Raw genomic sequence first — 26204 nt, 5'->3', positions numbered from 1 at the left:
GAATGCGTGTTAAATATTAATTCATTTATGTACAAAAGGTACTTACAGTAGAACAGAAGAAGGGAGAGATTCACAGTACTCAGATGGATACTGACTCTGCTCATATGGGGGAAAAAAAATCTAAATTTTTTTCGTGATCTCTGCGGAGAATTTGATGCAAAGAAGTGTTCAGCATTTTATGACGTATGGTCCCACATTAAATCGTATTCGGCATGACAAAGCGATCAAATCCTTCCTCAGTTTTCGAGCGCAGCTACTGATCACTGGAACGTAGGTATCCTGCCCTAAATGACGTCTGATCTGTAGTGATTTCGACAGTATCATTATCAGATTATAGGCGTTTGTTATTTCAGTTGTTGCACGCTTCCAGGTGTGCACGATTGCTAGCACACCTGACAGATATTTTTTTACGAATTATCTGAGGCACACATTCACACCTGCTGCGGTCGCTGTGACACAGAGTGATTGTGAGTCGCCTTATCAGTTAAACCTGCGAACGTTCGGAAGGCATCCGGAGTATCGTTTCGTAATCGGGACACCTGCAGCTGACTTTATCTGCGCCGCCAGAGGCGCGCCCGTGGCAGAGCCCTGAGGAACATGCCGGCGGCCGTCGTTCTTGCGCTATGCTGCCTCGTGGCCGCAGCTGCTGCTACGCCCTACAGTAACTGTGAGTAGAAATACCTGCAGTTTTCACAGTCATGATTTGCACCACATTGATAGGTTACTCCTACTGTATATCACTCGTAAGTGTACAATATAGCAAATTTTTGAAGAATTTACTTACTGGGGTCATGTCTATAAGGATGGTCATTGGAGTTGCAACGTTACAGAGGATAGCAAATAATTCCCTTATAGTGCAACACAGTAAAGTGCAAAGAATGCATGAGTAAACTTGTAGATGAGAAGGGAGTAACCGGAATGGAAATTTATTCCACAAAGCTGCCTTCTTCCACAGCAATAATGACTCTAAACTGGCTAGACACCACATCAAAATGAGTTTGGATAACAGACAATGCAGGTAAACCATTACATTCTGCTTCAACTCTGGGCTAGAGTTCATCATTCGTAGCAGCTGGCGACCGGCAACCCCTGACCGTAAAGGGTGTTAGGGGCATAAGGTGCAGATACTTCTACTGATGTTCGAGGCCAGTCTACTGAACAACATTACACAGTATTTACTTCATTTACAGACTAATAATTATAGCTATTACGAGTGGTATGTTTTTAGGTTGGTTGGTACCTCCAAGTATGTGTGGCATATGCAAGGCCTTAACATTTATTTTATCCTGGCAGCAGGTCAGGTGTTGAAGTGTGAGCACGAGGAAGCAAAACGGGTAGCCTATACAGACATAGATGACTTCACCACACAATTAAGACTGTGGAGAAAACATCAGGTGGTAAATTATGTGATACGTTTGCGCGAAGTCTGGTCGCCATGCTGATCGTGGTGCTGTTGACGTCGTCACACTATCCATGTGGATACTTTTCTTGTAGAAAATAGCCCATTTCCTGACCCGTGGTAGGTGACACTGACTGACAAGCCCACACAGCTGATCTACTAAATTAATCTATGCTCTCAGTCGCTAGTCGCTTTGGGGGAGGGGCGTTGAGGTCCTACACGTATGTCGAATATTCCCCTCCTGAACGCATCGATACCATATTTTCATGACAGACATGTAATCCTGACCAATGCAATCACTAATATCGCACAACTATAAACAGCAGTCTCGATAGGTCATGATAGTGACGCTGTCAAATTCCGACAAGCAATGGTGGAAGCGCATCCTCATTACACGAGACATGACACGATCTTCTCACAAACAACCAACACTCAAATGCTGTTTCTGAATCAGCAACATTTAGCGTAATAGTACATACAAAATGTGGGTGGCGTTACCACCGCCTGTTTCGTGAGGTTCTGAAGAGATGCTAATAGTCTGCGTATCCAAGGATGTAGTAAGTCTCGTGCCAGTTTGACTTTCGTTGCTTGGCACCTTCACGGTGTTGCAACTGTTACAAAAAAAAAATGGTTCAAATTGCTCTGAGCACTATGGGACTCAACTTCTGAGGTCATCAGTCCTCTAGAACTTAGAACTACTTAAACCTAACTAACCTAAGGACATCACACACATCCATGCCCGAGGCAGGATTCGAACCTTCGACCGTAGCGGTCGCGCGGTTCCAGACTGTAGCGCCTAGAACCGTTCGGCCACCCTGGCCGGCGCAACTGTTACAGCCGGGAGTGAAACTGAGAATGTTACTCCTCCACTGGAGAGCAACCAGCGCCGTCCTGTACCTATGTGCGAACCTTTTTACTGTCTTCAGATTCTGCTCTTAAGATAAGTGTTTTCTGTAAGTGAGGTAGTCTGATTTCGTATTTAAGACATTTTTGTATGACCCTCCCTGGTTTGCTCCCATTTCTTGGAGCACGGTGGTTTCTTTCTGAGTGCACCATCCGTTGAAGTAACTGGGAGACTTCAGACAATAGACGATTTTATTCAGAGATGTAGTTCAGCTGCTTCAGAATATTTCAACAAAGATAAAAGTATAACAATGATCTGAGCCTATGTCACTTCTGACGATGACAGTTTAAACTGTTGATACTCGTAAAGTTAATCTAATAAAGGTTTTCTTGTGCAGCTCATGACTGACTTTTTATCTTTGTTGACTTCAGCCAATAGTTAATCACATTACACAACCTTCGATCGTCTGTTGCTGTTGTGGAAATAGCTCTATAAAGAAGTAGAATTTTTTGATAAAGTCTCAACCATCAGAGTTTAAGTTTTTTTATGAGACACGTAAATATCAATATCTGTCTCATAGAAAAAGCCATTTACATCTTCCATAGTATTCCCTACGATTACGACCTTTAAAATTAAAGAAAAAGGAAAAGACATGTGATCTTTACGTTCAGTAGGAGTAATAGATCATCGCACCTAAAAATGAAGATGCCAATAGCTATAAAAATGTAGGTCTGCATATCACATCACATTAGCCATGACATAAATTTACATGTATAACGTAAATTATTGTCAAAATGTAGGCTTGTGGCGGAATATAATAATATTCTAAGCTTGAGACTGTGTAATCCAGCTAATTTAATTTAAGAGCAAATCTTGGGGGCTTATTGTGATAAAAATAGGTTTACTAAGTAATCCAATTTTTGAGAAAATAACTTCAAGTATATTGTATTCTGTGGAACGTCCAGTAGAAAATAAAGGATAACGACGAGCTTCCAAATGCCACCTGTAGCCCTAAAAAAACTGTCCCATAAAAAATGCCAAGAGTGATTCAAGCACCGACACATTCATTCCAAAACCAATACAACCTTGTGCTGCTTGCTGACAAAAAAGAACCATAATATGACGTTAACAGATGTAACTCAATAAACAACTGAATTGTATCGAATACTACAACAAACACGACAGGAAAAGAAAAAAGTAATCCTGCTAACACACAGATAATAGATACAGGTAGTGTAACTAAAAATTCCAAGCAATTAGTACTTGCCTATTTCGCTATTTTTCCAATTTTATAATTACGTTACAAGTATTCTTCCCGAAGAAAAGGCATAACACCAGCCACAAGTTTTACTATCATTATAGCGTCATAAAAGTAAAATACAATTGTCGTTCATGACACATGAGAATGCATTGCCTATATGGCTATTTTTCTAATATTACAATTAAATTACAAATTTTCTTCCCGAAGAAGAGAGGAAACACTTGCCACAAATTTCACTGTCACTACAGCATCATAAAAGTAAAATACAATTGTCTTTCATGGCACGTGAGCGCCATAAAAATAAAATAGAGTTGTCGTTCGTGGCCTGTGAGAATATATAGCCGACATTATTAACATTCGTTTGCGGTTTGGCATAATTCCAGTCACCTTATAGAGGCGATAGTTGTTGCCTCATTCGATACAGTTAATGTTGAAGATATTGTTTTCGTGCTATCACAATTCTCAGAAATAATTGAAAGGAAAATAGGCTAGTAAATTCCTGAAACTTCCAAAGAAATCAAATTTAATTACAGGTGCGGTAGAGTATAATACCACAACAGCAGCGATTGCCATTGTTATGGCATTCAAAAATAACTGCTTTGTGACAGATATCCTCCTCCGCCTGTCCCAAAAATTAACCTAAAATACTATCAGCTAAGCTAAACTAGAGGTGTCACCTGACTTACACTGTCTGTATCTGAGTAATGGAAAACGACATACAAGGACACGCACGGTTACACAAGCTGTGTAAGGTAGACTGTACCAAAATTAACTATGAGCATAAGAACTCAAAATCTGAAGTATATATGTCTTCTAACTCCCTGGAAATGTCACAGTTCCGGTTCAGCAAACTGCATAAACGTTTGTAAACATTCATCAAAAATGTGCTGTTGGTTATTAATCTTTTTAAGTTTTAATTTCTTCAGGCATGTGTCTCTTAGGCCCAGTAATGCAATATGTTATGATACTTAATGAATAATAGATGAATGTATGTCATTTATCGTTGCTATAGATGATTTACAGGACATATCAGTTCTAATCATAAAATTTGTCAGTTTGATTCAAATAGATTTGTGTCTCCTCAGCCTCGTAGGAATAAATTCGGTCTTGAAAATAAAAATTCGGAAGGCTCTAGATATATAAGACTAAATACTATTAACAGATCTTTGTTGAACCATGTCAATGTATTGTCACGTAGAAGAAGATGAATGTCGAACACTAACTTCACTTAACGAACGTTTATTCAGCACTTGCACATACAAGAGAGCGGAGCGAACTGCCTCCGGCCAGGACACATAAGGTAAATATACAGTTACAGAATATTCCAGTACAATGATTCTTGCTATTTGTGGATACTACTAGAATGTTCTCCAATCGAATACAGAAATTAAAGTTTTACAGTTCAGGTGAGTGTTGAACTCACAACCTTCCATGCAACAGTCTAGCATCATAACCTCTACACCACAGTTACGGTGCTACCCAGCTTCTTCTGTGACATTGCTCCCTCGTTAAGAGAACAGCGTCTCGGTGTTACGTTCTCCTAGTCCGGGAACGAGTCATCGCTCCTGCATACTCCGACTTCCGGTGATTGATGTTCGGCCTGGCGGTGATCTTAGAACTTCCTTTGCCGCTATGCTCTTCGTCACCTTTCCGCTTGTTGCCTGTCGCTGGAGCTTCGAATTTACCCTTGGTTGCAGGATCCTTATAGGGCTTCATTCGAAGGACCGTATCTCTCATTCGTTGTCTTGTGTCGGGGTCGAAATCTTCAGCTTCATAAGTAACATCAGACAACTGTCTGACAACCTTATAAGGTCCAACGTAGCGCCTGAGGAGCTTCTGAGAGAGACCAACTTCCCCAACAGGAGTGAAGATCCAGGCGAGGTCAGCAGGCTGGTCGACATCAGGGCGGCGATCGTTTTCTTGAGCCTGCAGCGTGCGGAGTCGAGCTAACTGCCGAGTTTCCCCAGCTCGGGTTAACACCTGGCCGATGTAGTCGTCATCCACATCATTAGGATGTAACGGAAACACAGTGTCCATCGTCGTAGTCGCCTCACGCCCATGCACCAGGAAAAATGGCGTAAATCCTGTGTTGCCTTGTTTGGCGGCGTTGTAGGCAAATGTCACGAAAGGTAGCATCTCATCACAGTTGCTCTGCTCAACACCGACGAACATTGATAGCATGTCGGCCAACGTCTTATTAAGACGTTCAGTAAGCCCATTAGTTTGCTGGTGGTAGCCGACGGTTAGGGGGGGGGGGGGGGGAGGGGCACCGTGTTTTAATACAATGTCTTCCATGACGAATTTGGCTACCTCGAATGCTCCGGCTGTTTTCACTGCTTTTGTAATGGCATAGCGTGTCAGATAATCAGTGCAAACAATAATCCTTCTATTGCCAGTAGCAGACGTTGAAAATCGTCCGAGGAGGTCAATGCCAACGCTCTGGAAAAGCGTCTCGGCTGGTGGAATTGGTATGAGTCGGCCAGGTAGTTTCTGAGGAGCTGCATTTCTCCTCTGTCGCTCTCGACAATGCGAATCATAGTGACGAACACTCCTAAATAAACCCGGCCACAAATATCTCTTGCGAATCCTGCCCTATGTTTTAATAATTCCTAAATGTCCGACCTCAGGTGTGTCATGGAATTTCTGTTGAACATCCAAGCGCATGTGTTTGGGAATCACTGATAACCACATCTTTCCAAACGGATCAAAGTTTTTCTTGCAAAGTAATCCATTAACTACCTTAAATTGTCCTTTCACATCCTCGGAACGATTTAAAGCAAGATGTCTTGGCGTCCTTCCCCTGCTCAGCAGAGAGATCCTGGAGTACAGCGAGACATTCACTATCTTCATCATAGTCTTGATGGTCTTTCACAGTCGGCATCTTGGTGTTTTCTTCCACTTTTGTACACAATGGTAATGCCGTATTCTTGAAGTCGTCCTGCTGGATGCTTAAGACCCGTAGACCAAGAAAGTGAATGATGGTCTGTAACAACTTTGAATGGCCTTCCATAGAGATACTGTCGAAATTTGCACCTGGCCGCCGGCCGGAGTGGCAGGTTCGAATTCTGCCTCGAGCATGGATGTGTGTGATGTCCTTAGGTTAGTTAGGTTTAAGTAGTTCTAAGTTCTAGGGGACTGATGACCTCAGCTGTTAAGTCCCATAGTGCTCAGAGCCATTTGAACCATTTTTTTTGCACATGGCCCAAATCAAGGCAAGACATTCTCTTTCTATAGTTGAGTAGTTTCTATCGGCTTTTGTAAGTGTCCTAGAAGCATAGGCTATAACCTTCTCTTTTCCATCCCAAATTTGCACCAGAACACCACCGATCCCATACCCTCTGGCATCTGTGTGTAGTTCTGTAGGTGCTCTCTCATCATACAGACCAAGTAAAGAGTCAGAAGTCAGAGCTTTCCGCAGCACATCGACAGAATCTTGTTGACCACCACCGGAGATAAATTTATCATCAACTTTTAACAACTCTTGGAGTGGCCTGGCTTTGATACAAGAGTCTTTCATAAAGCGGCGGTAATAAGAATATAATCGGAGGAAGCTTCTCACAGCTCTAATACTTTTAGGAATAGGAAAATCCGTTAAAGATCTCACCTTTTCCGTGTCTGCCCGCACACCTTCGTTTGACACAAGGTGTCCAAGTATTTTGATTTCTTTTGCTCCAAAGAAACACTTTCTCGGGTTAAATTTGAGTCTACCTTGTTGGAGACACTTAAGAACGGCCCTCAGTCTTTTTATGTGTTCATAAAATGTCTCAGAGAACACTTTAATGTCATCTAAATAACAAAGACACATCGTCTGCTTCAGGTGACTTAGAAGATTATTCATCATCCGTTCAAAAGTTGCTGCTGCATTACACAAAGCAAACTCATACAGGTTCTCAGCCATGATGAATGCAGTTTTCTCACGATCAGTCTCATCTACTTCGATTTGCCAGTATTCCGAACACATGTCCATGGTTGAGAAAAACGTTGTCCCCTTCAATCTAGTGGAAGAAGGTAAACGTCCTTTTTAGTTATCTTACTAAGCTTCCTGTAATCAACACAAAAGCGCCAAATGCCATTCTTCATCCTGACGAGAACCACTGGTGGCGACCATGGGCTCTGTGGAGGCTGAATGATGTCATTCTCCATCATTTTGTCTATCTCGTCGGGAAGTATTCGACGTTACGTTGCTGACACGCGGTATGCTCTCTGGCTTATTGGTTGATGGTCTCCAGTGATAATCCGGTGCTTCACTGTCGATTTGTCTAATGTGCTCTTCACCTGTGGTTTGAAGTATTCAGCGAACTCTTGAAGAAGGCAAGTAGCTTCTTCTAAAAAATGGTTCAAATGACTCTGAGCACTATGGGACCTAACTTCTGAGGTCATCAGCCCCCTAGACCTTGAACTACTTAAACCTAACTTAGCTAAGGACATCACACACATCCATGCATTAGGCAGGATTCGAACCCGCGACCGTAACGGTCGCGCGTTTCCAGACTGTAGCTCCTAGAACTGCTCGGCCACTCTGTCCGTCAGTAACCAGTAGCTTCTTCTGTTGTTCCTTAGTGAGATCTGGTGATAATCGAGCTAGAAGATCTTGTCTCGTAGTGGCAGCGCTAATTACGCCAACAAAATGGTTCAAATGGCTCTGTGCACTATGGGACTCAACTGCTGAGGTCATTAGTCCCCTAGAACTTAGAACTACTTAAACCTAACTAACCTAAGGACATCACACACATCCACGCCCGAGGCAGGATTCGAACCTGCGACCGTAGCGGTCGCGCGGTTCCAGACTGTAGCGCCAGAACCACTCGGCCACCAGCGGCCGGCAATTTCGCCAACAGACTGGCATGGGAGGTTTCTATGACGCTCAGCTGTTCTGTAATTAACTGCCCAGCGTTTTCTACTCACATGCGCCTTGGAAGGATCTGCGGTTCTAGGAGACAGTTAACCATCCACAGTTCACCGAATCCGTTCTTAAACGAGACGACAGAGGCTGGGATGACTAAGTTATACTTCAGTGGTTTGCTTCTCTTACATTCCACTACAAGATCCATGGGTTGATGCGTGGCATGACACATGACAGTTACTTTTCTAGCGCTGACTGCAGGAATAATCACTTCTTCCAGCACACGTAGTCTCCACGCACTCGGACGCGCATCTTCCTGTCCACAGTATCTCATCTCGTCTAGCATAATCTTCGAGCGACCACAATTTACAATTGCCTGAGAAGGTTTCAAAAAGTCCCATCCGAGAATGACGTCATGACTACACTCTTGTAAGACGATGAATTCTAAAGTTAGACCAACAACAATGACCTGCACGTTCAGTAAACGAATGCACGGCTCCATCAAGTGCTAACTGTAGCAGTCTGGATGGAAAAATACTACACGAGCAAGACAGAACCCCTCACCTACGTGCACATCAGCCGAGTCCTATCAGATACATGAGGACGGGGTGAAGTCATGGCATAGCGATATGCACATACACAGATGGTGGTAGTATCGCTTACAAAACGTATAAAAGGGACAAAACGTATAAAAGGGCAGTTCATTGGCGGAGCTGTCAGTTGTACTCAGGTGATTCACGTGAAAAGGCTTCCGAGGTGATCATTGTCGCACGACTGGAATTAACAGACTTTGAACGTGGAATGGTAATTGGAGAAATCGTTGGGGAATTCAATACTCCGAGATCTACAGTGTCAAAAATTCAAGGCTTTACTTCTCACCGCGGAGAGTATAGTGGCGGGCGGTTTTCGCTTCACGACTGAAAGTAGGGGCGTTTGCGTGGAATTGTCAGTGCTAATAGACAAGAAACACTGCGTGAAATAATCGCAGAAATCATGTGGGACGTACGACGAACGTATCCGTTTGGATGGTGCAGGAAATTTGACGTCAATGGGCCCTGGCAGCAATGACCGACGCGAGTGCCATTTCTAATAGCGCCTCTCCTGGGCTCGAGGCCATATCGGTTGCACCGTAGAAGACTGTAAAACCGTGGCCTCGTCAGATGAGTCCCAATTTAGTTGGTAAGACCTGATGGTAGGGTTCGAGTGTGGCGCAGACCTCACGATGTCATGGACCCAAGTTGTCAACAGGGCACTATGCTAACTTGTGGTGGCTTCATAATGATGTGGGCTGTGTTTACATGGAATGGACTGGGAACCCTGGTACAACTGAACATATCATTGATTGGAAATGGTTATGTTCGGTTACTTGGAGACCATTTGCAGCCATTCATGCATTTTAAGTTCCCAAATAACGACGGTATTTTTATAGATGACAGTGTGCATTGTCACCGGTCCACATCTCCACGCGATTGGCTTGAAGAACATACTGGACAATTCGATAGAATGATTTAGCCACCGATCGAACGATTATGGGACATAACAGAGAGATCAGTTCGTACACAAAATTATGCACAGGCAACAATTTCGTAATTATGGACGACTATAGAGGCAACATGGTTCAGTATTTCTGGAGGAAACTTCTAACGACTTGTGGAGCCCATGCCATGTCGAGTTGCTGCAGGACGCCAGGCAAAAGAAGGTCCCACATGACATTACAAGGTATCGTACGTCAACTCGCTGTATTCAGTCGCATTATGCAGGACTTTAAGGGTGTAAGATATGTACAGAAGGGAACGGTTTGCACAACGTACGAAGAACAAGATTAAATCAAACTTAAGGAATCAGAAACTACCAAAGATAATTAAAAACTACAAAACCAACGTATATGACACACTGAGCAGTCTCTGTTTTGTTTATTAATATCTCACGAGCCATTTCAAAATCTCATCTTCACGTGCATTTCGAGTACCGCATCTGAGTTGATAGGCGTTGGGTCGGTTTTCTTTACAAGGCTGGCCTTCATTCCGAAACTTAAGTGAACCATCAAACTGAAGCAGCTGACTTGCTGAACCTGTCCGTACTTGTGGCTACATAAGCGACTCATGCGTGATACTGCGCCTGTCTTACTTTTGGCAGGCACGGACGGCGAGCCGGCTATTCTCTCGTTGGACGTCCAGGGATGCGATGAGTCCCCCTGCCCAGTCGTCGCCGGCACCGAGATCATCGCCGACGTCCTGTTCGCAGTAGGTGAGCGGGAGTGGGTAGCCACAGCATCCTTCAGGCTGCAAAACACGTGTCTCTTGCATTTCATCTATCACGACTATATTAGTATTCGTAGGACTGTGTCCCGTTGTATCGACAGTATTAGAAGTGCCATATGCTACGTTAAACTATGAGCTACGTGCAAATATATTCACTTACATCATTATAGCGTTTTTTCGAATGGAATCATCACATAAGCGGCTGTTAAAATATTTATTGCGAATGCAGTATCGACATTTTGGTACATTCAAGCATACTGAAAGCAAACACTGTCGGCAAATAAAATACACTGGATCCAAAAAGTAAGGAAAGAGAAATTTAAAACCGAAAACATAAGGCTACTTACGAGATAGGCTGAAACCTGCTTTACAGTGTTAAGTCGTGACACGATGAAACATACTTCCCAACTAAGTCCAAATACATACAGTGGTAGAGGTACACCAGCGCTTCCACGTAACAGGTGAGCATGAACTGTGTGGTGAGGACCGTAAGAGCACTCAGCCTGCATACAAACAGAAACTGAATCCATAACATACACCGCAATGAACCGCTCGTGTAGCCAATGTGGAGTCTCGGTTACAAGAACGGTAAAATGACAAGGATGTACACATACAGAAAGTGAGCTTGAGAGTACAATATCTTATGGTCTGTGGATGTGTCCCCATGAAGAACGAATGTGGTCGGTGTACATATGTTAATGTAAAAGGAATAAAACAAGTTAAACCGTGGACGCAAATCAAAAGTAGGTAACACCTACATACACCGCAACTGATACGTCATATGATAAAAAAGAAGTGAGTTACCTACTCATCGGTAACGACAACTTTAAAAATGAGGCGGTTCAAGAACCCAAAATTAAAAGTAAAGATGCACTCCAGATACTAATGTCTTTGTACTCTGAAACTCACACGGTGTATGTCTTTAAAGCTTTTGCGGCTGTTATTATCCAGCCACCTCGTTGGTTACACGAGTAAATTAATTTCTGTTTGTATTGCTGTAGCAGTGTTTGTTTTTGTACAAACTGATTGCTGTTAATGTGCTTGCCACGTGCCCCGTGCTCGCATGGTTTACGGAAGCGCTGGTTCACCTATTCAACATACGTATTTGGATTCAAACTGTTGGTAACTGTGTTCTAGCATTTCTTAACGTTGTAGGGTGGGTTATAAAATGCCAACTTCTCTTATGTTTTCAGTTTTAAAGTTTGTTACTTTATTTTTATATGTGATAAACTTAATTTGGTCACAATCAGGACTGTAGTCCATTTCAACATATTTACAAGTAAAGTTTGTTGAATTTTTTTATGTTCAACTTCATGGTTTTCGTTATGATTCTTCTAAACTTTTTATCTTTCCCTATACCTGACTAGTTACTGCATTATGAATTTTTGGAACATTGTCCTTAGGAACACAGCGTTTGCTTTCAGTATGCATGAAAATGAAAAACGTCGAAATTTCAATCGCAATAAACATTTTTAACAGCCATATGAGGAGTGACCACAGTCAATAATCATTTTATGGTTTCGGGCCCAGTTCTCATCAAAATTCTCGATTAACGCGTTTGTTTTAATCACATTTTAGAACCTACATAATTTATAAAACGTTACTTGCAGGAGCATACACTACTATTAAGACATAGCTATAAAAAAAAAATGAATATCTAAGCTTTATGTAATCCATACATATTATAAAAATACACTCCTGGAAATGGAAAAAAGAACACATTGACACCGGTGTGTCAGACCCACCATACTTGCTCCGGACACTGCGAGAGGGCTGTACAAGCAATGATCACACGCACGGCACAGCGGACACACCAGGAACCGCGGTGTTGGCCGTCGAATGGCGCTAGCTGCGCAGCATTTGTGCACCGCCGCCGTCAGTGTCAGCCAGTTTGCCGTGGCACACGGAGCTCCATCGCAGTCTTTAACACTGGTAGCATGCCGCGACAGCGTGGACGTGAACCGTATGTGCAGTTGACGGACTTTGAGCGAGGGCGTATAGTGGGCATGCGGGAGGCCGGGTGGACGTACCGCCGAATTGCTCAACACGTGGGGCGTGAGGTCTCCACAGTACATCGATGTTGTCGCCAGTGGTCGGCGGAAGGTGCACGTGCCCGTCGACCTGGGACCGGACCGCAGCGACGCACGGATGCACGCCAAGACCGTAGGGTCCTACGCAGTGCCGTAGGGGACCGCACCGCCACTTCCCAGCAAATTAGGGACACTGTTGCTCCTGGGGTATCGGCGAGGACCATTCGCAACCGTCTCCATGAAGCTGGGCTACGGTCCCGCACACCGTTAGGCCGTCTTCCGCTCACGCCCCAACGTCGTGCAGCCCGCCTCCAGTGGTGCCGCGACAGGCGTGAATGGAGGGACGAATGGAGACGTGTCGTCTTCAGCGATGAGAGTCGCTTCTGCCTTGGTGCCAATGATGGTCGTATGCGTGTTTGGCGCCGTGCAGGTGAGCGCCACAATCAGGACTGCATACGACCGAGGCACACAGGGCCAACACCCGGCATCATGGTGTGGGGAGCGATCTCCTACACTGGCCGTACACCACTGGTGATCGTCGAGGGGACACTGAATAGTGCACGGTACATCCAAACCGTCATCGAACCCATCGTTCTACCATTCCTAGACCGGCAAGGGAACTTGCTGTTCCAACAGGACAATGCACGTCCGCATGTATCCCGTGCCACCCAATGTGCTCTAGAAGGTGTAAGTCAACTACCCTGGCCAGCAAGATCTCCGGATCTGTCCCCCATTGAGCATGTTTGGGACTGGGTGAACCGTCGTCTCACGCGGTCTGCACGTCCAGCACGAACGCTGGTCCAGCTGAGGCGCCAGGTGGAAATGGCATGGCAAGCCGTTCCACAGGACTACATCCAGCATCTCTACGATCGTCTCCATGGGAGAATAGCAGCCTGCATTGCTGCGAAAGGTGGATATACACTGTACTAGTGCCGACATTGTGCATGCTCTGTTGCCTGTGTCTATGTGCCTGTGGTTCTGTCAGTGTGATCATGTGATGTATCTGACCCCAGGAATGTGTTAATAAAGTTTCCCCTTCCTGGGACAATGAATTCACGGTGTTCTTATTTCAATTTCCAGGAGTGTATATGTATGTATGTATGTTCCACATATCCTCACAAGTCAATGATCCGATTTCAACGAAACTTGGCACACATATCCCTTAGTATCAGGTAATAATCGCTGTTCAGCAAACATGCGGTCATAAACAACGAGCCCCGTGAAAAACTGCCACATCATGCATGACGTTTAAATTTATTACTTCTTGGCTATTAAATGTATTTTAAATCAATTTTGCAGATAGTATTAACGTATTCCGTTAAATTCACATACAAAATTATATCATGCTACCAGACATATTTCAGGAGATATGATTTCGCAAACATTGAGATGCGTGAAAGAGTGCCGCAGTGTAAATGACTTTAAAATTTATTACTTCTTTGCTACTAACTTTGTTCGCGACGCATTCGGACACAGTGTCCACATATGCAGCTGAAAGTACCTAGAAAATAATGTCATTGTACGACACATAGTACAAGTGAAGCTGAAACGGCTGAAGGCGCAAAAATGTTCGTCGATAGAGCTACGAAGAAGCGTTGTCAAAAAAACGTTTACAAAATGATGCTGTAGACACGCGAAGAAGCTGGGCCAGCTATAGAAACTGTTTCATAATTTCAGAGATGTTTTCACGAATATATGGAAATGAAAGTTTTTCGAGATTACATTACGAACACAGTTCAGATTTTGTTTTCGTTTCTAGTTTAAAATAAAAATAAGATCACACTAAGTAATTTGAGAACCAGAAGTGCTAGCTCAATCGTGCGTCTATAATTGGAAAGCGATGAATTTTACCCATCTCGAAGACCGTCTACTTGTTGTAGCAACATAAAATTAAGATATTTCAACTGTTCAAAGATTCGTACTTTATGCAAATGCTACAAATCTCGATAATTCGTAGAATATTTGATTTAAACATACTGTATTTAGCGTCAATTTGTTCAGAAATTAATGGTGTATTTTTGGTACAATTACTGTGTGTATTTACTGTGATAGATAAAACAAAAAGTTAGGTAGGTAGTAGAAGACAGATTGATTTTAGACAGAAGAAAAAGAAATAAATACTTGGACAGACGAAGTGTGTGCATATCTTAAACACTCGAATTAATGACATGTCTCCACCTCTCGCTTTAGATATGCACCGGGACCACTGCAGAATTTAAGATTTCTAAACGTGATCCGATGCGGCCCATTATCTCGTCGTGCCAACAGTTTCATATTTCTTATTCATACAAACAAAATGTTTCATCGATTAAAATTTTCGTGGTGAACAGTTTTTTTATTTGCTTTGTCTAAAAGGCAGTACGATTCCGTTAGCCTGTCGCGTAGTTAATGTTTATATGAAAAGTTTTCACTGGGACATTACTGCAACCGGAAACACAGTGAAACATTCGGCCTTTCCGTCGGGGAAGAGCAAGTCAGTACACTAAAATACATTTCAACTCACACACGCCAGAAAATACTGATGTACGCCGTTGATAGGAAGTATTCAGACATTTCGATGCTTTGATTTGTGGAAAGAATCCAATGAGAAAGGTGGAAATTGCAAACTGTGAAAACTAATTTGCTACTGTGACCAAACATGACAGACCAACGATAGTAAACAACGTTTAATAACTATACCTCCTTCATCAAAAATTCTGCTGAGAATGATCTGTAGACTACTACTGTCAAAAGCTGAGAAGTAATGTACTACAAATGCAGCAGAGGTGTAAGAGATGCAAGTGGACTGTTAAACGAATAATTGCGGAAGGATACCTAGAAAACCGTAGGCAAGTTTGTGCAGCTTTTGTATACTTGGTTAAATCCTTCCATAGAGTTAGGTCGACTAAACCTTCAGGTATCCAGAAGCAGGCTAGAGTTAACAGTAAAGAAATGAGACTAATAAGTAATTCATATATGACACAATAAATAAAAGTCAGAAGATGATATGACATGACAGAATGAATTAAAACTAATGGAGGCATTAAAGACGACTGTGGCCTTTGACCCACTCTGTTTAATATACAATGTGTCCCATTTGTCTTGATCACCCGAAATAATGTTTTGTCCGGAAGCAAAATTAAAAATGTATTAAGCAAATGGAAAAGAATTTAGCATAAAATGACAGTCTGGAGAGCGGTCATGATGTGCACAGTTTTTATTTGGTTGTTTTGATCGCAGAGTTTTTTTAATAAAATTTTCATTTTTGGCTGTCTTTAGAATGAACTATAAATGTCAAAGAAAGTCAGTTACTGCCTACTACATTAAGAAATTAAAAACATGTTACAGTAGTTATAACAAAAACACGGTACATCACTCATTCTGTTGCATTGCAACAAGTCAAAAGATGTAAAAACAATAGGAGTCAAAAGTGCCATGCAAGCCTCAACCAGCCATATATAGGGTGCAAAGTGATCCTAGAAGTCTTTGATGCATGAATGACGCACAAACACTCATACAATGGAACTCAAAGGAAGTTCATTAAGATATTTTAGCTGTTTGTAAAAAAGTGGGATTTTAAAAAACTGATTAATCGTATGAAAATGTGTTCATCTTCTGACAGTTTAAAGCTGCTCTTAATTTAACACAATGTTCAGAGAATAAAAGCCGATTATAGAAGTCAGGCTAAATTTGTACGCATTGTGATGGCTCCAAAATTAGTCTTATAGAGGAAGAAAACTGAATAAAACGCGAGAATCTACATATTGTCCTGTTTCTCGTATTCCATTTTATGTTTTGAGTCTAAAAGTAAGCAATAATAATGAAAACGTATCAGGGACTGGAGTAAAGTTTGTCATAACTACGATTATTTGTTTGTGATTTCTTAATGGAGTACGTAGTTAATAACTTTCGTTTATTTTAGATTGTGAAGACGGATATCATGTAGCCGAAACCAGTAATTGTATTAAAAAAGCTTTGCGATCAACGCAATGAAACAAAAATTATATCGAGAGACAAATGTTGATTGTGTTGAGACAGCAACCAACCACAAATTTACTTTTAGTTCCTGTATTCAAAATGTACCGTTACCGGTTTCGAATCATTACGATTCAACTTCAGACGGTTTTCATGCTTTCATTAGAACATGTGGTGCGTTTTTTACAGATTAATTGTCAAAAAATATAAATAATACATAATTATAAGCAGGCCACACAGATGGCTGCGATATAGATTTGCACTGGATGTGACTTACGTGAACTGTCGGTTTGGAGTGTTTGTTTTCATAGTTTTCGTCCAACAGATGTGAATACATTCCCACTGCATTCTTATTGATGCACATGCAAATTTTTCTCCCTGAATACTTTATATTTGTCACAGAATAGATTTCTAACGTGCACCACATGTTTTGATACGTACAAAGTGCTTACAAACATATGAGTGTTAAAGATGCTATGATATATCGTAACATTATAAAGATGTACCATGTTTGGAAAAAGATCATATATTCACTTATGCAACTGACATGCCTTTTACACTAGTATAGAGAGACAATGATTTTGTGAGTTTTAGAGCGAATTCTGTTACATTAATTATAAAGATGTTCCATGTACTGTATATGTAAGACAGTACATTCTTTATTTACATTTAGCATCATGAGAATTGTAGTAACATATAAATTTCCTACTTGATCTTCAGATAGGTGTAGGAATATTATTTGCTTTGGAGGGTGCAAAATAATTTTTGGAAGTTTTTCAGGAAAGGGGTGTTACCTAACTCGGTTTGTTCATTAACGATGTAGTCTGGGTGCTGTTTTTGTATGTGTGTATTTCTATTTCTTCTAATATATTCATAGTTTCTCCTTTTTCTGTTAGATGTAAAATTTTTAAGTTGTTCTCAATGTTTCTCACTGAATGGTTTTCTTCAGCAGTATTGGCTGCAAATTCAGATTTGTTCAAGTTGCCAAGCTTTAAAGCATCAATGTGTTCTTTGTATCTAACTTCAAAACTTCTGTCTGTCTGTTCAATCTAGAATTTTGGGCATGTATCGCATTTGAGTTTGTATATTCCTGATTTACCGTTGGGACTCTTCGAGGTATTTACATCATGGATTACTTTCTGTAGTAATTTACTGTTTTTGGAAAAGCTGATTGTGATATTTTTCTTTTTAAATAAGTTTGCTATTTATTATTACTGCTATTATCATTATTAGTAGCTGCAGTAGTACAAGTAATGCCAGTGTTAAGTTTGTTGGTTCATAGTCCCTATAATTTATTTCACCGTCACTGCAGACACTCAGATCATCTTAATACTAGTTGTTATGCTAAAGCTGTTATTTTCTTTAGTAACTGTGGTGTAATATATACTGTTATTGTGAAACCCTGGTCCTATGTAAGAGAGGGTCTGATGACCCTAATCAGATCAAGTAAAGTATTTAAATAAATAAATAAGGAAACGTTATTGTAAATACTGTTCTGGAAAGGGACATTGTGCATAAATAATTTAGCTACACTATTGGCCGTTAAAATTGCAGCACCTTGAAGGTGGCATGTAACAAATGTTAAATTGGCATGAAATGTACTACATGCTTGGATATGAAAATGATTAGCATTTCTACGCAACCGCTTGAAGTAGTAGGAGTAACGTCATCTGCATCTTGTATGAGAGGAAAGACTTCGGAGCGGGTTGGTCAATCAGACACCCCACTTGAATGCTGGTCGTTTTTGAGATGATCGTGCTATTACTCTTGTATGGAGGACGTCTATCAGCACGTGCCCGAATTTGGCAGCGGCAGGATCGTGGCCTACCGAGACTGCGGTTAATCGTCTCGCGATGTTGGTCGGGAGCCCACCACTGACATGCAAATACGAAATAGATAGGTTCAGAAAGAACATACTATACGCCATACAGGATCTCAACGGCTCCAGGTGAGTAGCGGCCAATGGAACAGGGCGCAAATATTCGTATAACCACGTCACGTGTCTTTAGGTTGGAAGGGGTCTTGTCTGCTGCAAGGACAGTGCGACGGCGTCTGTAGCACCGTAGACTGTCTGCACCGTCGAGGGTCTCGCTTGGGGTGGCAGTAGAGGGAAGCACGACAACACTGGACGAAGGAGTAGCACCACGCCGTGTTTTCAGACGCGTCCTGGTTCTGCGTACAGCATTCCAGTGGACGTATTCGCATGTGGAGGCTCCAAGGGAAACGTACGTTGTGAGACAGCTTCCGTAGTCGCCCTACAGGACCATCACGTGGTATTATGGTATGAGGCACCATTGGGTTCTGAACATACTCACCTCTAGTTCGCGTAGTCCGTATTTTGGGCAGCTGGTGGCTGAGTTCTATCTTTGAGGTCACTGTAACGTGTTCTTCAACAACATAGCAAAGCACTAGACAATGCTCGTGCTGTGTAGACCTACCTCGATGTAGGGGGCGTTCGGCTGCTGTCCTCGCCACATCTTTCACTCACTGATAACATTCGGTCACAGGATTCCGAGAGACTGACACATCAGAATTCAGTCACTAAGATTATCCAACTCTGTTTTAGAGTTGAAACAGCGTGCAATTACCTACCAGTGTCTGCCATCCAAGCTTAGTTTGACTCGATGCCTGAGCGGATTAGAACAATTTTGCACTATGTATAACATTCTACAAATTAAATCAAGCCGACTTGCTACTACACTGTACAAATACAATAAGTAAAATTTTATTTATTGCTTTCTATTTTGGTACAGCAACTTTAATGTAGGAAAAGAACAAACTCATTCTAAACTGTTAATAGTTGTGATTGAATAACAGTCTATGTAATTCTCATTACAAGTAACTAGCATGTTATAATAACTGAAGCAACAGAATATGTTTGGAGAATAGTACGAGCTGAAGTAGCCTAATAAAAACAGAGATTCTATCATTTTAGGACAATCTATACTGGTATGGAGAATATATGTTACCAGAGTTTGAATGTTTTATAAGAAAGTAACTTCGTATCTACACTACTGGCAGTTAAAATTGCTACACCAAGAAGAAATGCAGATGATAAACGGGTATTCATTGGACAAATATATTATACTAGAACTGACATGTGGTTGTATTTTCACGCAATTTTGGTGCATAGATCCCGAGAAATCAGTACCCAAAACAACCACCTCTAGCCGTAATAACAGCCTTGATGCGTCTGGGCGTTGAGTCAAACAGAGCTTGGATGGCGTGTACAGGTACAGCTGCCCATGCAGCTTCAACACGATACCACAGTTCATCAAGAGTAGTGACTGGCGTATTGTGACGAGCCAGTTGCTCGACCACCACTGACCAGACGTTTTCAATTGGTGAGATTTCTGGAGAATGTGCTGGCCAGGGCAGCAGTCGAACATTTTCTGTATCCACAAAGGCCCGTACAGGACCTGCAACATGCGGTGGTGCATTATCCCGCTAAAATGTAGGGTTTCGTAGGGATCGAATGAAGGGTAGAGCCACAAGTCGTAACCCATCTGAAATGTAACGTCCACTGTTCAAAGTGCCGTCAATGCGAACAAGAGGTGACCGAGACATGTAACCAATGGCACCCCATACTATCACGCCGGGTGATACGCCAGTATAGCTATGACGAATACACGCTTCCAATGAGCGTTCACCGCGATGTCGCCAAACACGGATGCGACCATCATGATGCTGTAAACAGAACCTGGATTCATCCGAGAAAATTACGTTTTCCCATTCGTGCACCCAGGTTCGTCGTTGAGTACACCATCGCAGACGCTCCTGTGTGTGATGCAGCGTCAAGGGTAACCGCAGCCATGGTCTCCGAGCTGATAGTCCATACTGCTGCAAACGTCGTCGAACTGTACGTGCAGATGGTTGTTGTCTTGCAGACGTCCCATCTGCTGACTCAGGGATCGAGACGTGGTTGTACGATCCGTTACAGCCATGAGGATAAGATGTCTGTCATCTCGACTACTATTGATACGAGGCCGTTGGAGTCCAGCACAGCGTTCCGTATTACCCTCCTGAACCCACCGATTCCATATTCTGCTAACAGTCATTGGATCGCGACCAACGCGAGCAGCAATGTCGCGATACGATAAACCGCAATCGCGATAGCCTACAATACGACCTTTACCAAAGTCGGAAACGCGATAGTACGCAGTTCTCCTCCTTACACGAGTCATCACAACAACCTCTCACCAGGCAACACCGGTTAACTGCTGTTTGTCTATGAGGAATCGATTGGAAACTTTCCTCATGTCAGCACGTTGTAGATGTCGCCACCGGCGCCAACGTTGTGTGAATGCTCTGAAAACCTAACCATTTGCTTATCACAGCATCTTCTTCCTGTCGGTTAACGATTGCGTCTGTAGAGCGTCATCTTCGTGATGTAGTAATTTTAGTGGTCAGTAGTGTAGTGTGCAGACTTCCGTTGACGTAAGTGAGCCCCTGAGGTTAGGTAGCCCAGACTTTTATCGTGTCTGTGTGTGCAGAGAAGGCCACGGAGTCGGTGTCGCCGCTGGTGGAGGCGGTGGTGTTCGGCGCCACGATAACGTACGAAGTGCCGGAGACGGACGGCTGCAAGTCGCTGGTGCAGGCCGAGTGTCCGCTGGAGCACGGCGAGCACGTGACCTACCGCCTGCAGATGTCGCTGCCCAAAGGATTGCCTGGGGTACGAACGCAGCTCGCCGTGTAAAGGGCCCCCTCCGATAACCGCTAAGTGATGTATTTGTGCTTGGTCGTCTTGCGTACTTGCGCCTTCACAATGCCTTCTGCCCATATATCAATGATATCATATTTCTGCTAACTTCAAACCCAATACATCATTACTACGAACCGTAGTAATACTTCACCCAGTGTTTAATAGCAAAGATGTCATCAGCACGCATTGTAGACTGCTAAGGTATTTGGATTAGCCTTGTGGTCGACAAACCTCTGGCGATTAATAACTGACACAGTTCACACAGCAGTTAATTGTCTGTCCATCTCTCACTGAACCTGACACTGCTCTAAACCCGTCTACGATTATCCACCACAGTACGCCTGGTAAACAATAATCTACAGTATGTGAATAACTGTTTTCTCTCACTCTCACAAGTTATTGTTCTTTAACTTGCAGTTGCCTAATGTGACGAGATTATGTAAGTTGTTTGCAATATCATTCGTTTTAGCGATAGTCTTATGACGGGGTACTGAGGGACAATGTTCTCTATCAATTGCCTTGCGTTTTACGGAGTTATTCTTAGTATCGAAGGTTTCGCTAATTTAAGAACGAAACTGTATGCAAAGATTGAGGTCTGCTCAAGAAGACCGAGTACATGTACGTACTTGGCAGCTTTATTATTCCTGTGAGTCGGTTGCCACATCATGTTATCCTTAGATAAAAGGAAAAGTCAACCATCTTGGTGTGCGTCCTGTTAATTTTCCTTTGTGTGTTTTTAAACTTAACTGTCTCTGTGTAGAGGAGGTGCGCTAAAAGACGTCTGTTTGCACCAACGAGTGAGTATAACATCTTTGTACCTGTTTTAAGGGTTTAGTATATTCTTCAGTGACTTTCTCGTAGAGGTAGGTCACACATGCTCCGCTGTGGGTAGCAATCAGAATTTGGCGTTTTTCGTGAACGTTTGCCTTAACCACTTTCCCTGCTATCCATACATGCTCCGCAGACTGACCGGAACTTCGACATCTCACGCTGTCAATATCCGTATTTCGTAGTCCACTAAATCTATCACCTAATGCACGCGACATTACTTGGCTTCTCGCAACAGTGAGAATGAAACGACGAAGACCCGAGACCAAAGTGTTATCGTTGTGCGCCCGCCTAGAATTTAATATTTACGTGCATGCCTGCAAGAACAAGCGCTTCTGACGATTCACAACCGTATGAAATGCTTTGAAATCAATGTGCTATCTGCGGATTTCTTGACTTCAGCTTTGTTAAGTATAGGGCTACTACGCAATAGTGACATGCAAATTTCCACCATACGGGACTCGAACACAGGTTTCCCACTTACTGCGAGCGATCGCCTCAACCACATTGGCTATCCGTGCACGCTACTCGAATGCCCGAAATTTCCAAGTAACGTTACGAGGCTCAGATGATGAATTTAGTGGACTACGAAATGAGGATGTTGACAGCGTGTCGTATTGAATTTTGGGTCCGTCTGCGCAGTGTGCATGGATAGCGCTTGCTCGCGATATGTGGGAAATCTGGGTTCGAGTCCCTGTCTGGGACAAGTTTTCATATGTCACTACTGAATGCTAGATCTATACCTAATATAACTGAAGTCAAGAAATTCGCATGCAGCGGATTAATTTCGAAATATTTTTAAGTTTTCCGTTATATTTAATTTTTAAATTTCCCACAGTAAACTTTATTTAATTTTTATTCTTCTGCCATTTGTCAACTTGGATTTTTAAGTTTTCCATCTGCCCCATCTTAATGGCATCACAGCGCTGCAGCACCGAGTAGTATCGGAAATTTGAACTGTAGGTAGAATCGCCATAGATAGACTACTAAAATTGTTTAGTATTCATAACGAGATAAGAATTAACTAACTTTCAGATGCGTAGAACGTTGTGTCCTAAAGTTCGTGGTAAATCCCGAAAAGAGGAAGTATCCTTTCATATTAGTGAAATCTTTAACTTTAATGAGATCAACCTACCTATTAGTCTTTGGTTCAGTTTAGTGTTTTGTTGTTATTTTTTTATGTATCTCTACAGCCAGAAGAAAATTTTATAAAAATTATCGTCTTGAATTTTCACGACACAGTTAACAAACATAACTATGAACGTTTCTCACTCTACAATCATGTGTGACCCACGTTTTTCCAAGATATTTGGCGTAAACACTTGAATGGTCGGCACACCCCGAATTCGTCCAATGGGATTGTTATTAGCACTAATTACTGGGCAGATATGTGTAGCAGCTTTTGAAATGTGGTGCTATAGAAGAATGCTTAAGATTAGATGGATAGATCATGTAACTAATGAGAAGGCACTGAAAAGAACCGCGGAGAAAAAAATTTGTGGCATAATTGACTAGAAGAAGGGATCGAGTAACAGGACACATTCTGAGACATCAAGAGATCACCAACTGAATTCTGGAGGGAAATATGGTAGGTGAAAGTTATGAAGGAAGACCAATAAATGAATACAGTAAGAAGGTTCAAAAGGATTTATGTTGCAGTAGTTATTCGGAGATGAACAGGTTTGCACCGGATAGAGTAGCGTCGAGAGATGCATCAAACAACACTTCGGACTGATGGCCACAACAATAACCTGTGAAAAATTCGCAACTACTGAGCAGCTGGAGATCAGCTGTTATCCACGAACCTAGTTACGAGTCTGAAACAAATAACAGCAAAACAAGTGAATGTTTGTTATAACAATACTAATATCTAAAACTGTAGCTCATAGTCGTGTATTTCGTTATAAGTCCATAATGGACAAAAGTAATATTATATTATTGTCCTGATAGAACAGTGATGGACTCGGAGCATTTTTTTTTTTTTTTTTCATTTTACAGTCTCACATCTTCCTCTGCATTAATCGTAGAATTAGACTGATTTCCTTCTTTATGTACAACTTACGTACTAGGAAATAAGGATTCCTAAAAGAACACAATCGCTGTTCTGACCTAGCACTTAAAAGTACCTGACATTTTCATAATTTAGCTGTAGCTATGAGCAGAATGTGTGCTGTTCCTAGCAGTATAGAAATCATAATAGTCGAACCCTTATTATTCTTACTCCGAAGAAATTAGAGAAAGATAATTAGATGCTAATTATTTAGTAATTTTTGAGACATTATTGAGTCGTTACAGATATGCACACGGGTGGTCCAGATGCTTGTTCGCTGCTCACAATAATCAACAAAGGAGTTCGAATCCTGATCCGACACACAAGTACAGTTTGTTGCAACGATTATGTGAAATTTTACGTTGCTTTGTAGTGAGAATAATACAATAGTTTCCTGAAAACGGTTTAGTTTCGCACTAAGAGAACGCTCATAGCAAGGAGATAATACCCAGGTTACCATTATTTTTCTGAGAAAACATGAAAGTATGAAAGTAGAAGGCAACATATACGACGTTTGTTCGTGACTCCGTCGAAAAATCTTTGTTTTCTTTTTTTTCCAGTTGACTCTCCCCGTCCGTTTAACACTGAAAGATGATAATGCAGAGCCGATGGCATGTTTCCAGATTAGTGTCAAGGTTGTTACGAGCAGCGCTTAATGGTATGATGTGTGTTCTGTTTTTATTTTATTTTTATTCTGCATCTTTTGATACTACTGATTCAGCAGTGATGCGTACAAAATATTTATACAATAAATTATCTGTTGTGGTTTAGTCGTTAAAACTTGTTGCGAACATAAACGAGCAACAAAACCCGTATTTGTAATCATTCACATTGTTACAGGTATGGCCGTACAGTCAACATAACGAAGAAGATAAGCGATCTCAACATTAGAAAACGTTCTGTCACAGCTTCGTTGCTGCCAATTCTATGACATCGGAAGCATGTAGATAGTGTATTTGTATTATTCATTGTATTTATACCTAACTGTACTACTGAAATAGTTTTTAATTTAATAGTCCCACAAAAAAACTCACTTTTTCGTAAATAAAATATTCTAAATATTCTGAAAATTTAAGTAATTAATCAAAGAAGTCCCCTTTTATGACTAAAGGAGATAGTCTAAATGTATCTAATAAGTTCATTGTACTTCAAATAAATTTGTATTTCCCTTACGTCTACTGAATGTAGTCATAACACTCAATTATAATAGTACTGAAGTAATATACAGTGATCGCAAAGACAGAGTAATTGTACAGATCAGCATGAAAGTCATAGAATGAGATGCTGAGTTTTGTATTCAGAGCAGCTGAAGACAACTGGATGGACAGCGAAATAAGGAAACGTGAAAGTAAACATGAACAAGGGTACTTTTGAGAACCTAAAGAGTTTCCGAAACCAAGCATACGATGTGTATGTAACTGAACAGAGTGTGCTAACAAGTTGTATTTGATGTTGTCGCTGCGTATCTAACCCATTCACAATCTTATGATCCCAAAAATAACTAAGCTACTGTCGTACAGGTGAGACGAAGAGTGGCCTACAAAATTAGTTGCCTCTACTGTACACGTGGAGTTGACTACAAACTGCCACAAAGTGCTCCAATGAAATTCTTCAGTCAGCGATATCACTGAAACGTTCATACAATAGGTTCCTGAACTATTCACACCAAGTAATGTTCCTTTAACACGAATTTTCAGTTTTAACAAATAGTACGCATATTCTCAAACTGAATACGCTCAAATTATCTCTTCATACAGGACCAAGTATGGAGTTGATTGCTTCAGATATTCGCAGATTAGGCGTGGCAAATCAAAGTCTCATTTAAACACGTAATAATGTTCTGTTAAGTCGCAAGTAAAGTGGAAACGTGCCAAGCTCGATCCACAGTTCATCACTCGATGCACCTGCATGAACTCTCCAATATAGTTCAAACATTCCTTACTACACATCGTAATATCGAACAAGTCGAATGCCTTATCTTCACATATTTTGTTATGTCTGCACGCTCCCGACGTGAACTCTGCAGAAATTA

At 41.8% G+C, this 26204-nt stretch overlaps 1 protein-coding gene across 1 annotated transcript; it reads left to right on the top strand.

The window, feature by feature from the left end:
- Positions 1-555: 555 nt before the first annotated feature.
- Positions 556-25287, top strand: LOC124544749 (NPC intracellular cholesterol transporter 2-like). The gene is made up of 5 exons (XM_047123413.1): positions 556-667; positions 10484-10594; positions 21086-21264; positions 24733-24830; positions 25013-25287. Exons 1-4 carry the CDS (start codon positions 598-600, stop codon positions 24826-24828), a joined length of 456 nt encoding a protein of 151 aa, XP_046979369.1. The 5' UTR covers positions 556-597; the 3' UTR covers positions 24829-24830; positions 25013-25287.
- Positions 25288-26204: the final 917 nt, after the last annotated feature.

The sequence above is a fragment of the Schistocerca americana genome, chromosome 1 (assembly GCF_021461395.2).
Source record: "Schistocerca americana isolate TAMUIC-IGC-003095 chromosome 1, iqSchAmer2.1, whole genome shotgun sequence".
Lineage (NCBI taxonomy): Eukaryota > Metazoa > Arthropoda > Insecta > Orthoptera > Acrididae > Schistocerca > Schistocerca americana.
This window is presented reverse-complemented; position numbering and strand designations above follow the sequence as displayed.

Bases quoted from the DNA above. Each gene is read 5' to 3' on its own strand.
- LOC124544749 (XM_047123413.1), top strand. From the start codon at position 598: ATGCCGGCGGCCGTCGTTCTTGCGCTATGCTGCCTCGTGGCCGCAGCT. The intron at 668-10,483 runs GTGAGTAGAAAT...TACTTTTGGCAG, and splicing joins TGCTACGCCCTACAGTAACT to GCACGGACGGCGAGCCGGCT. The intron at 21,265-24,732 runs GTACGAACGCAG...TTTTTTTTCCAG, and splicing joins TGCCCAAAGGATTGCCTGGG to TTGACTCTCCCCGTCCGTTT.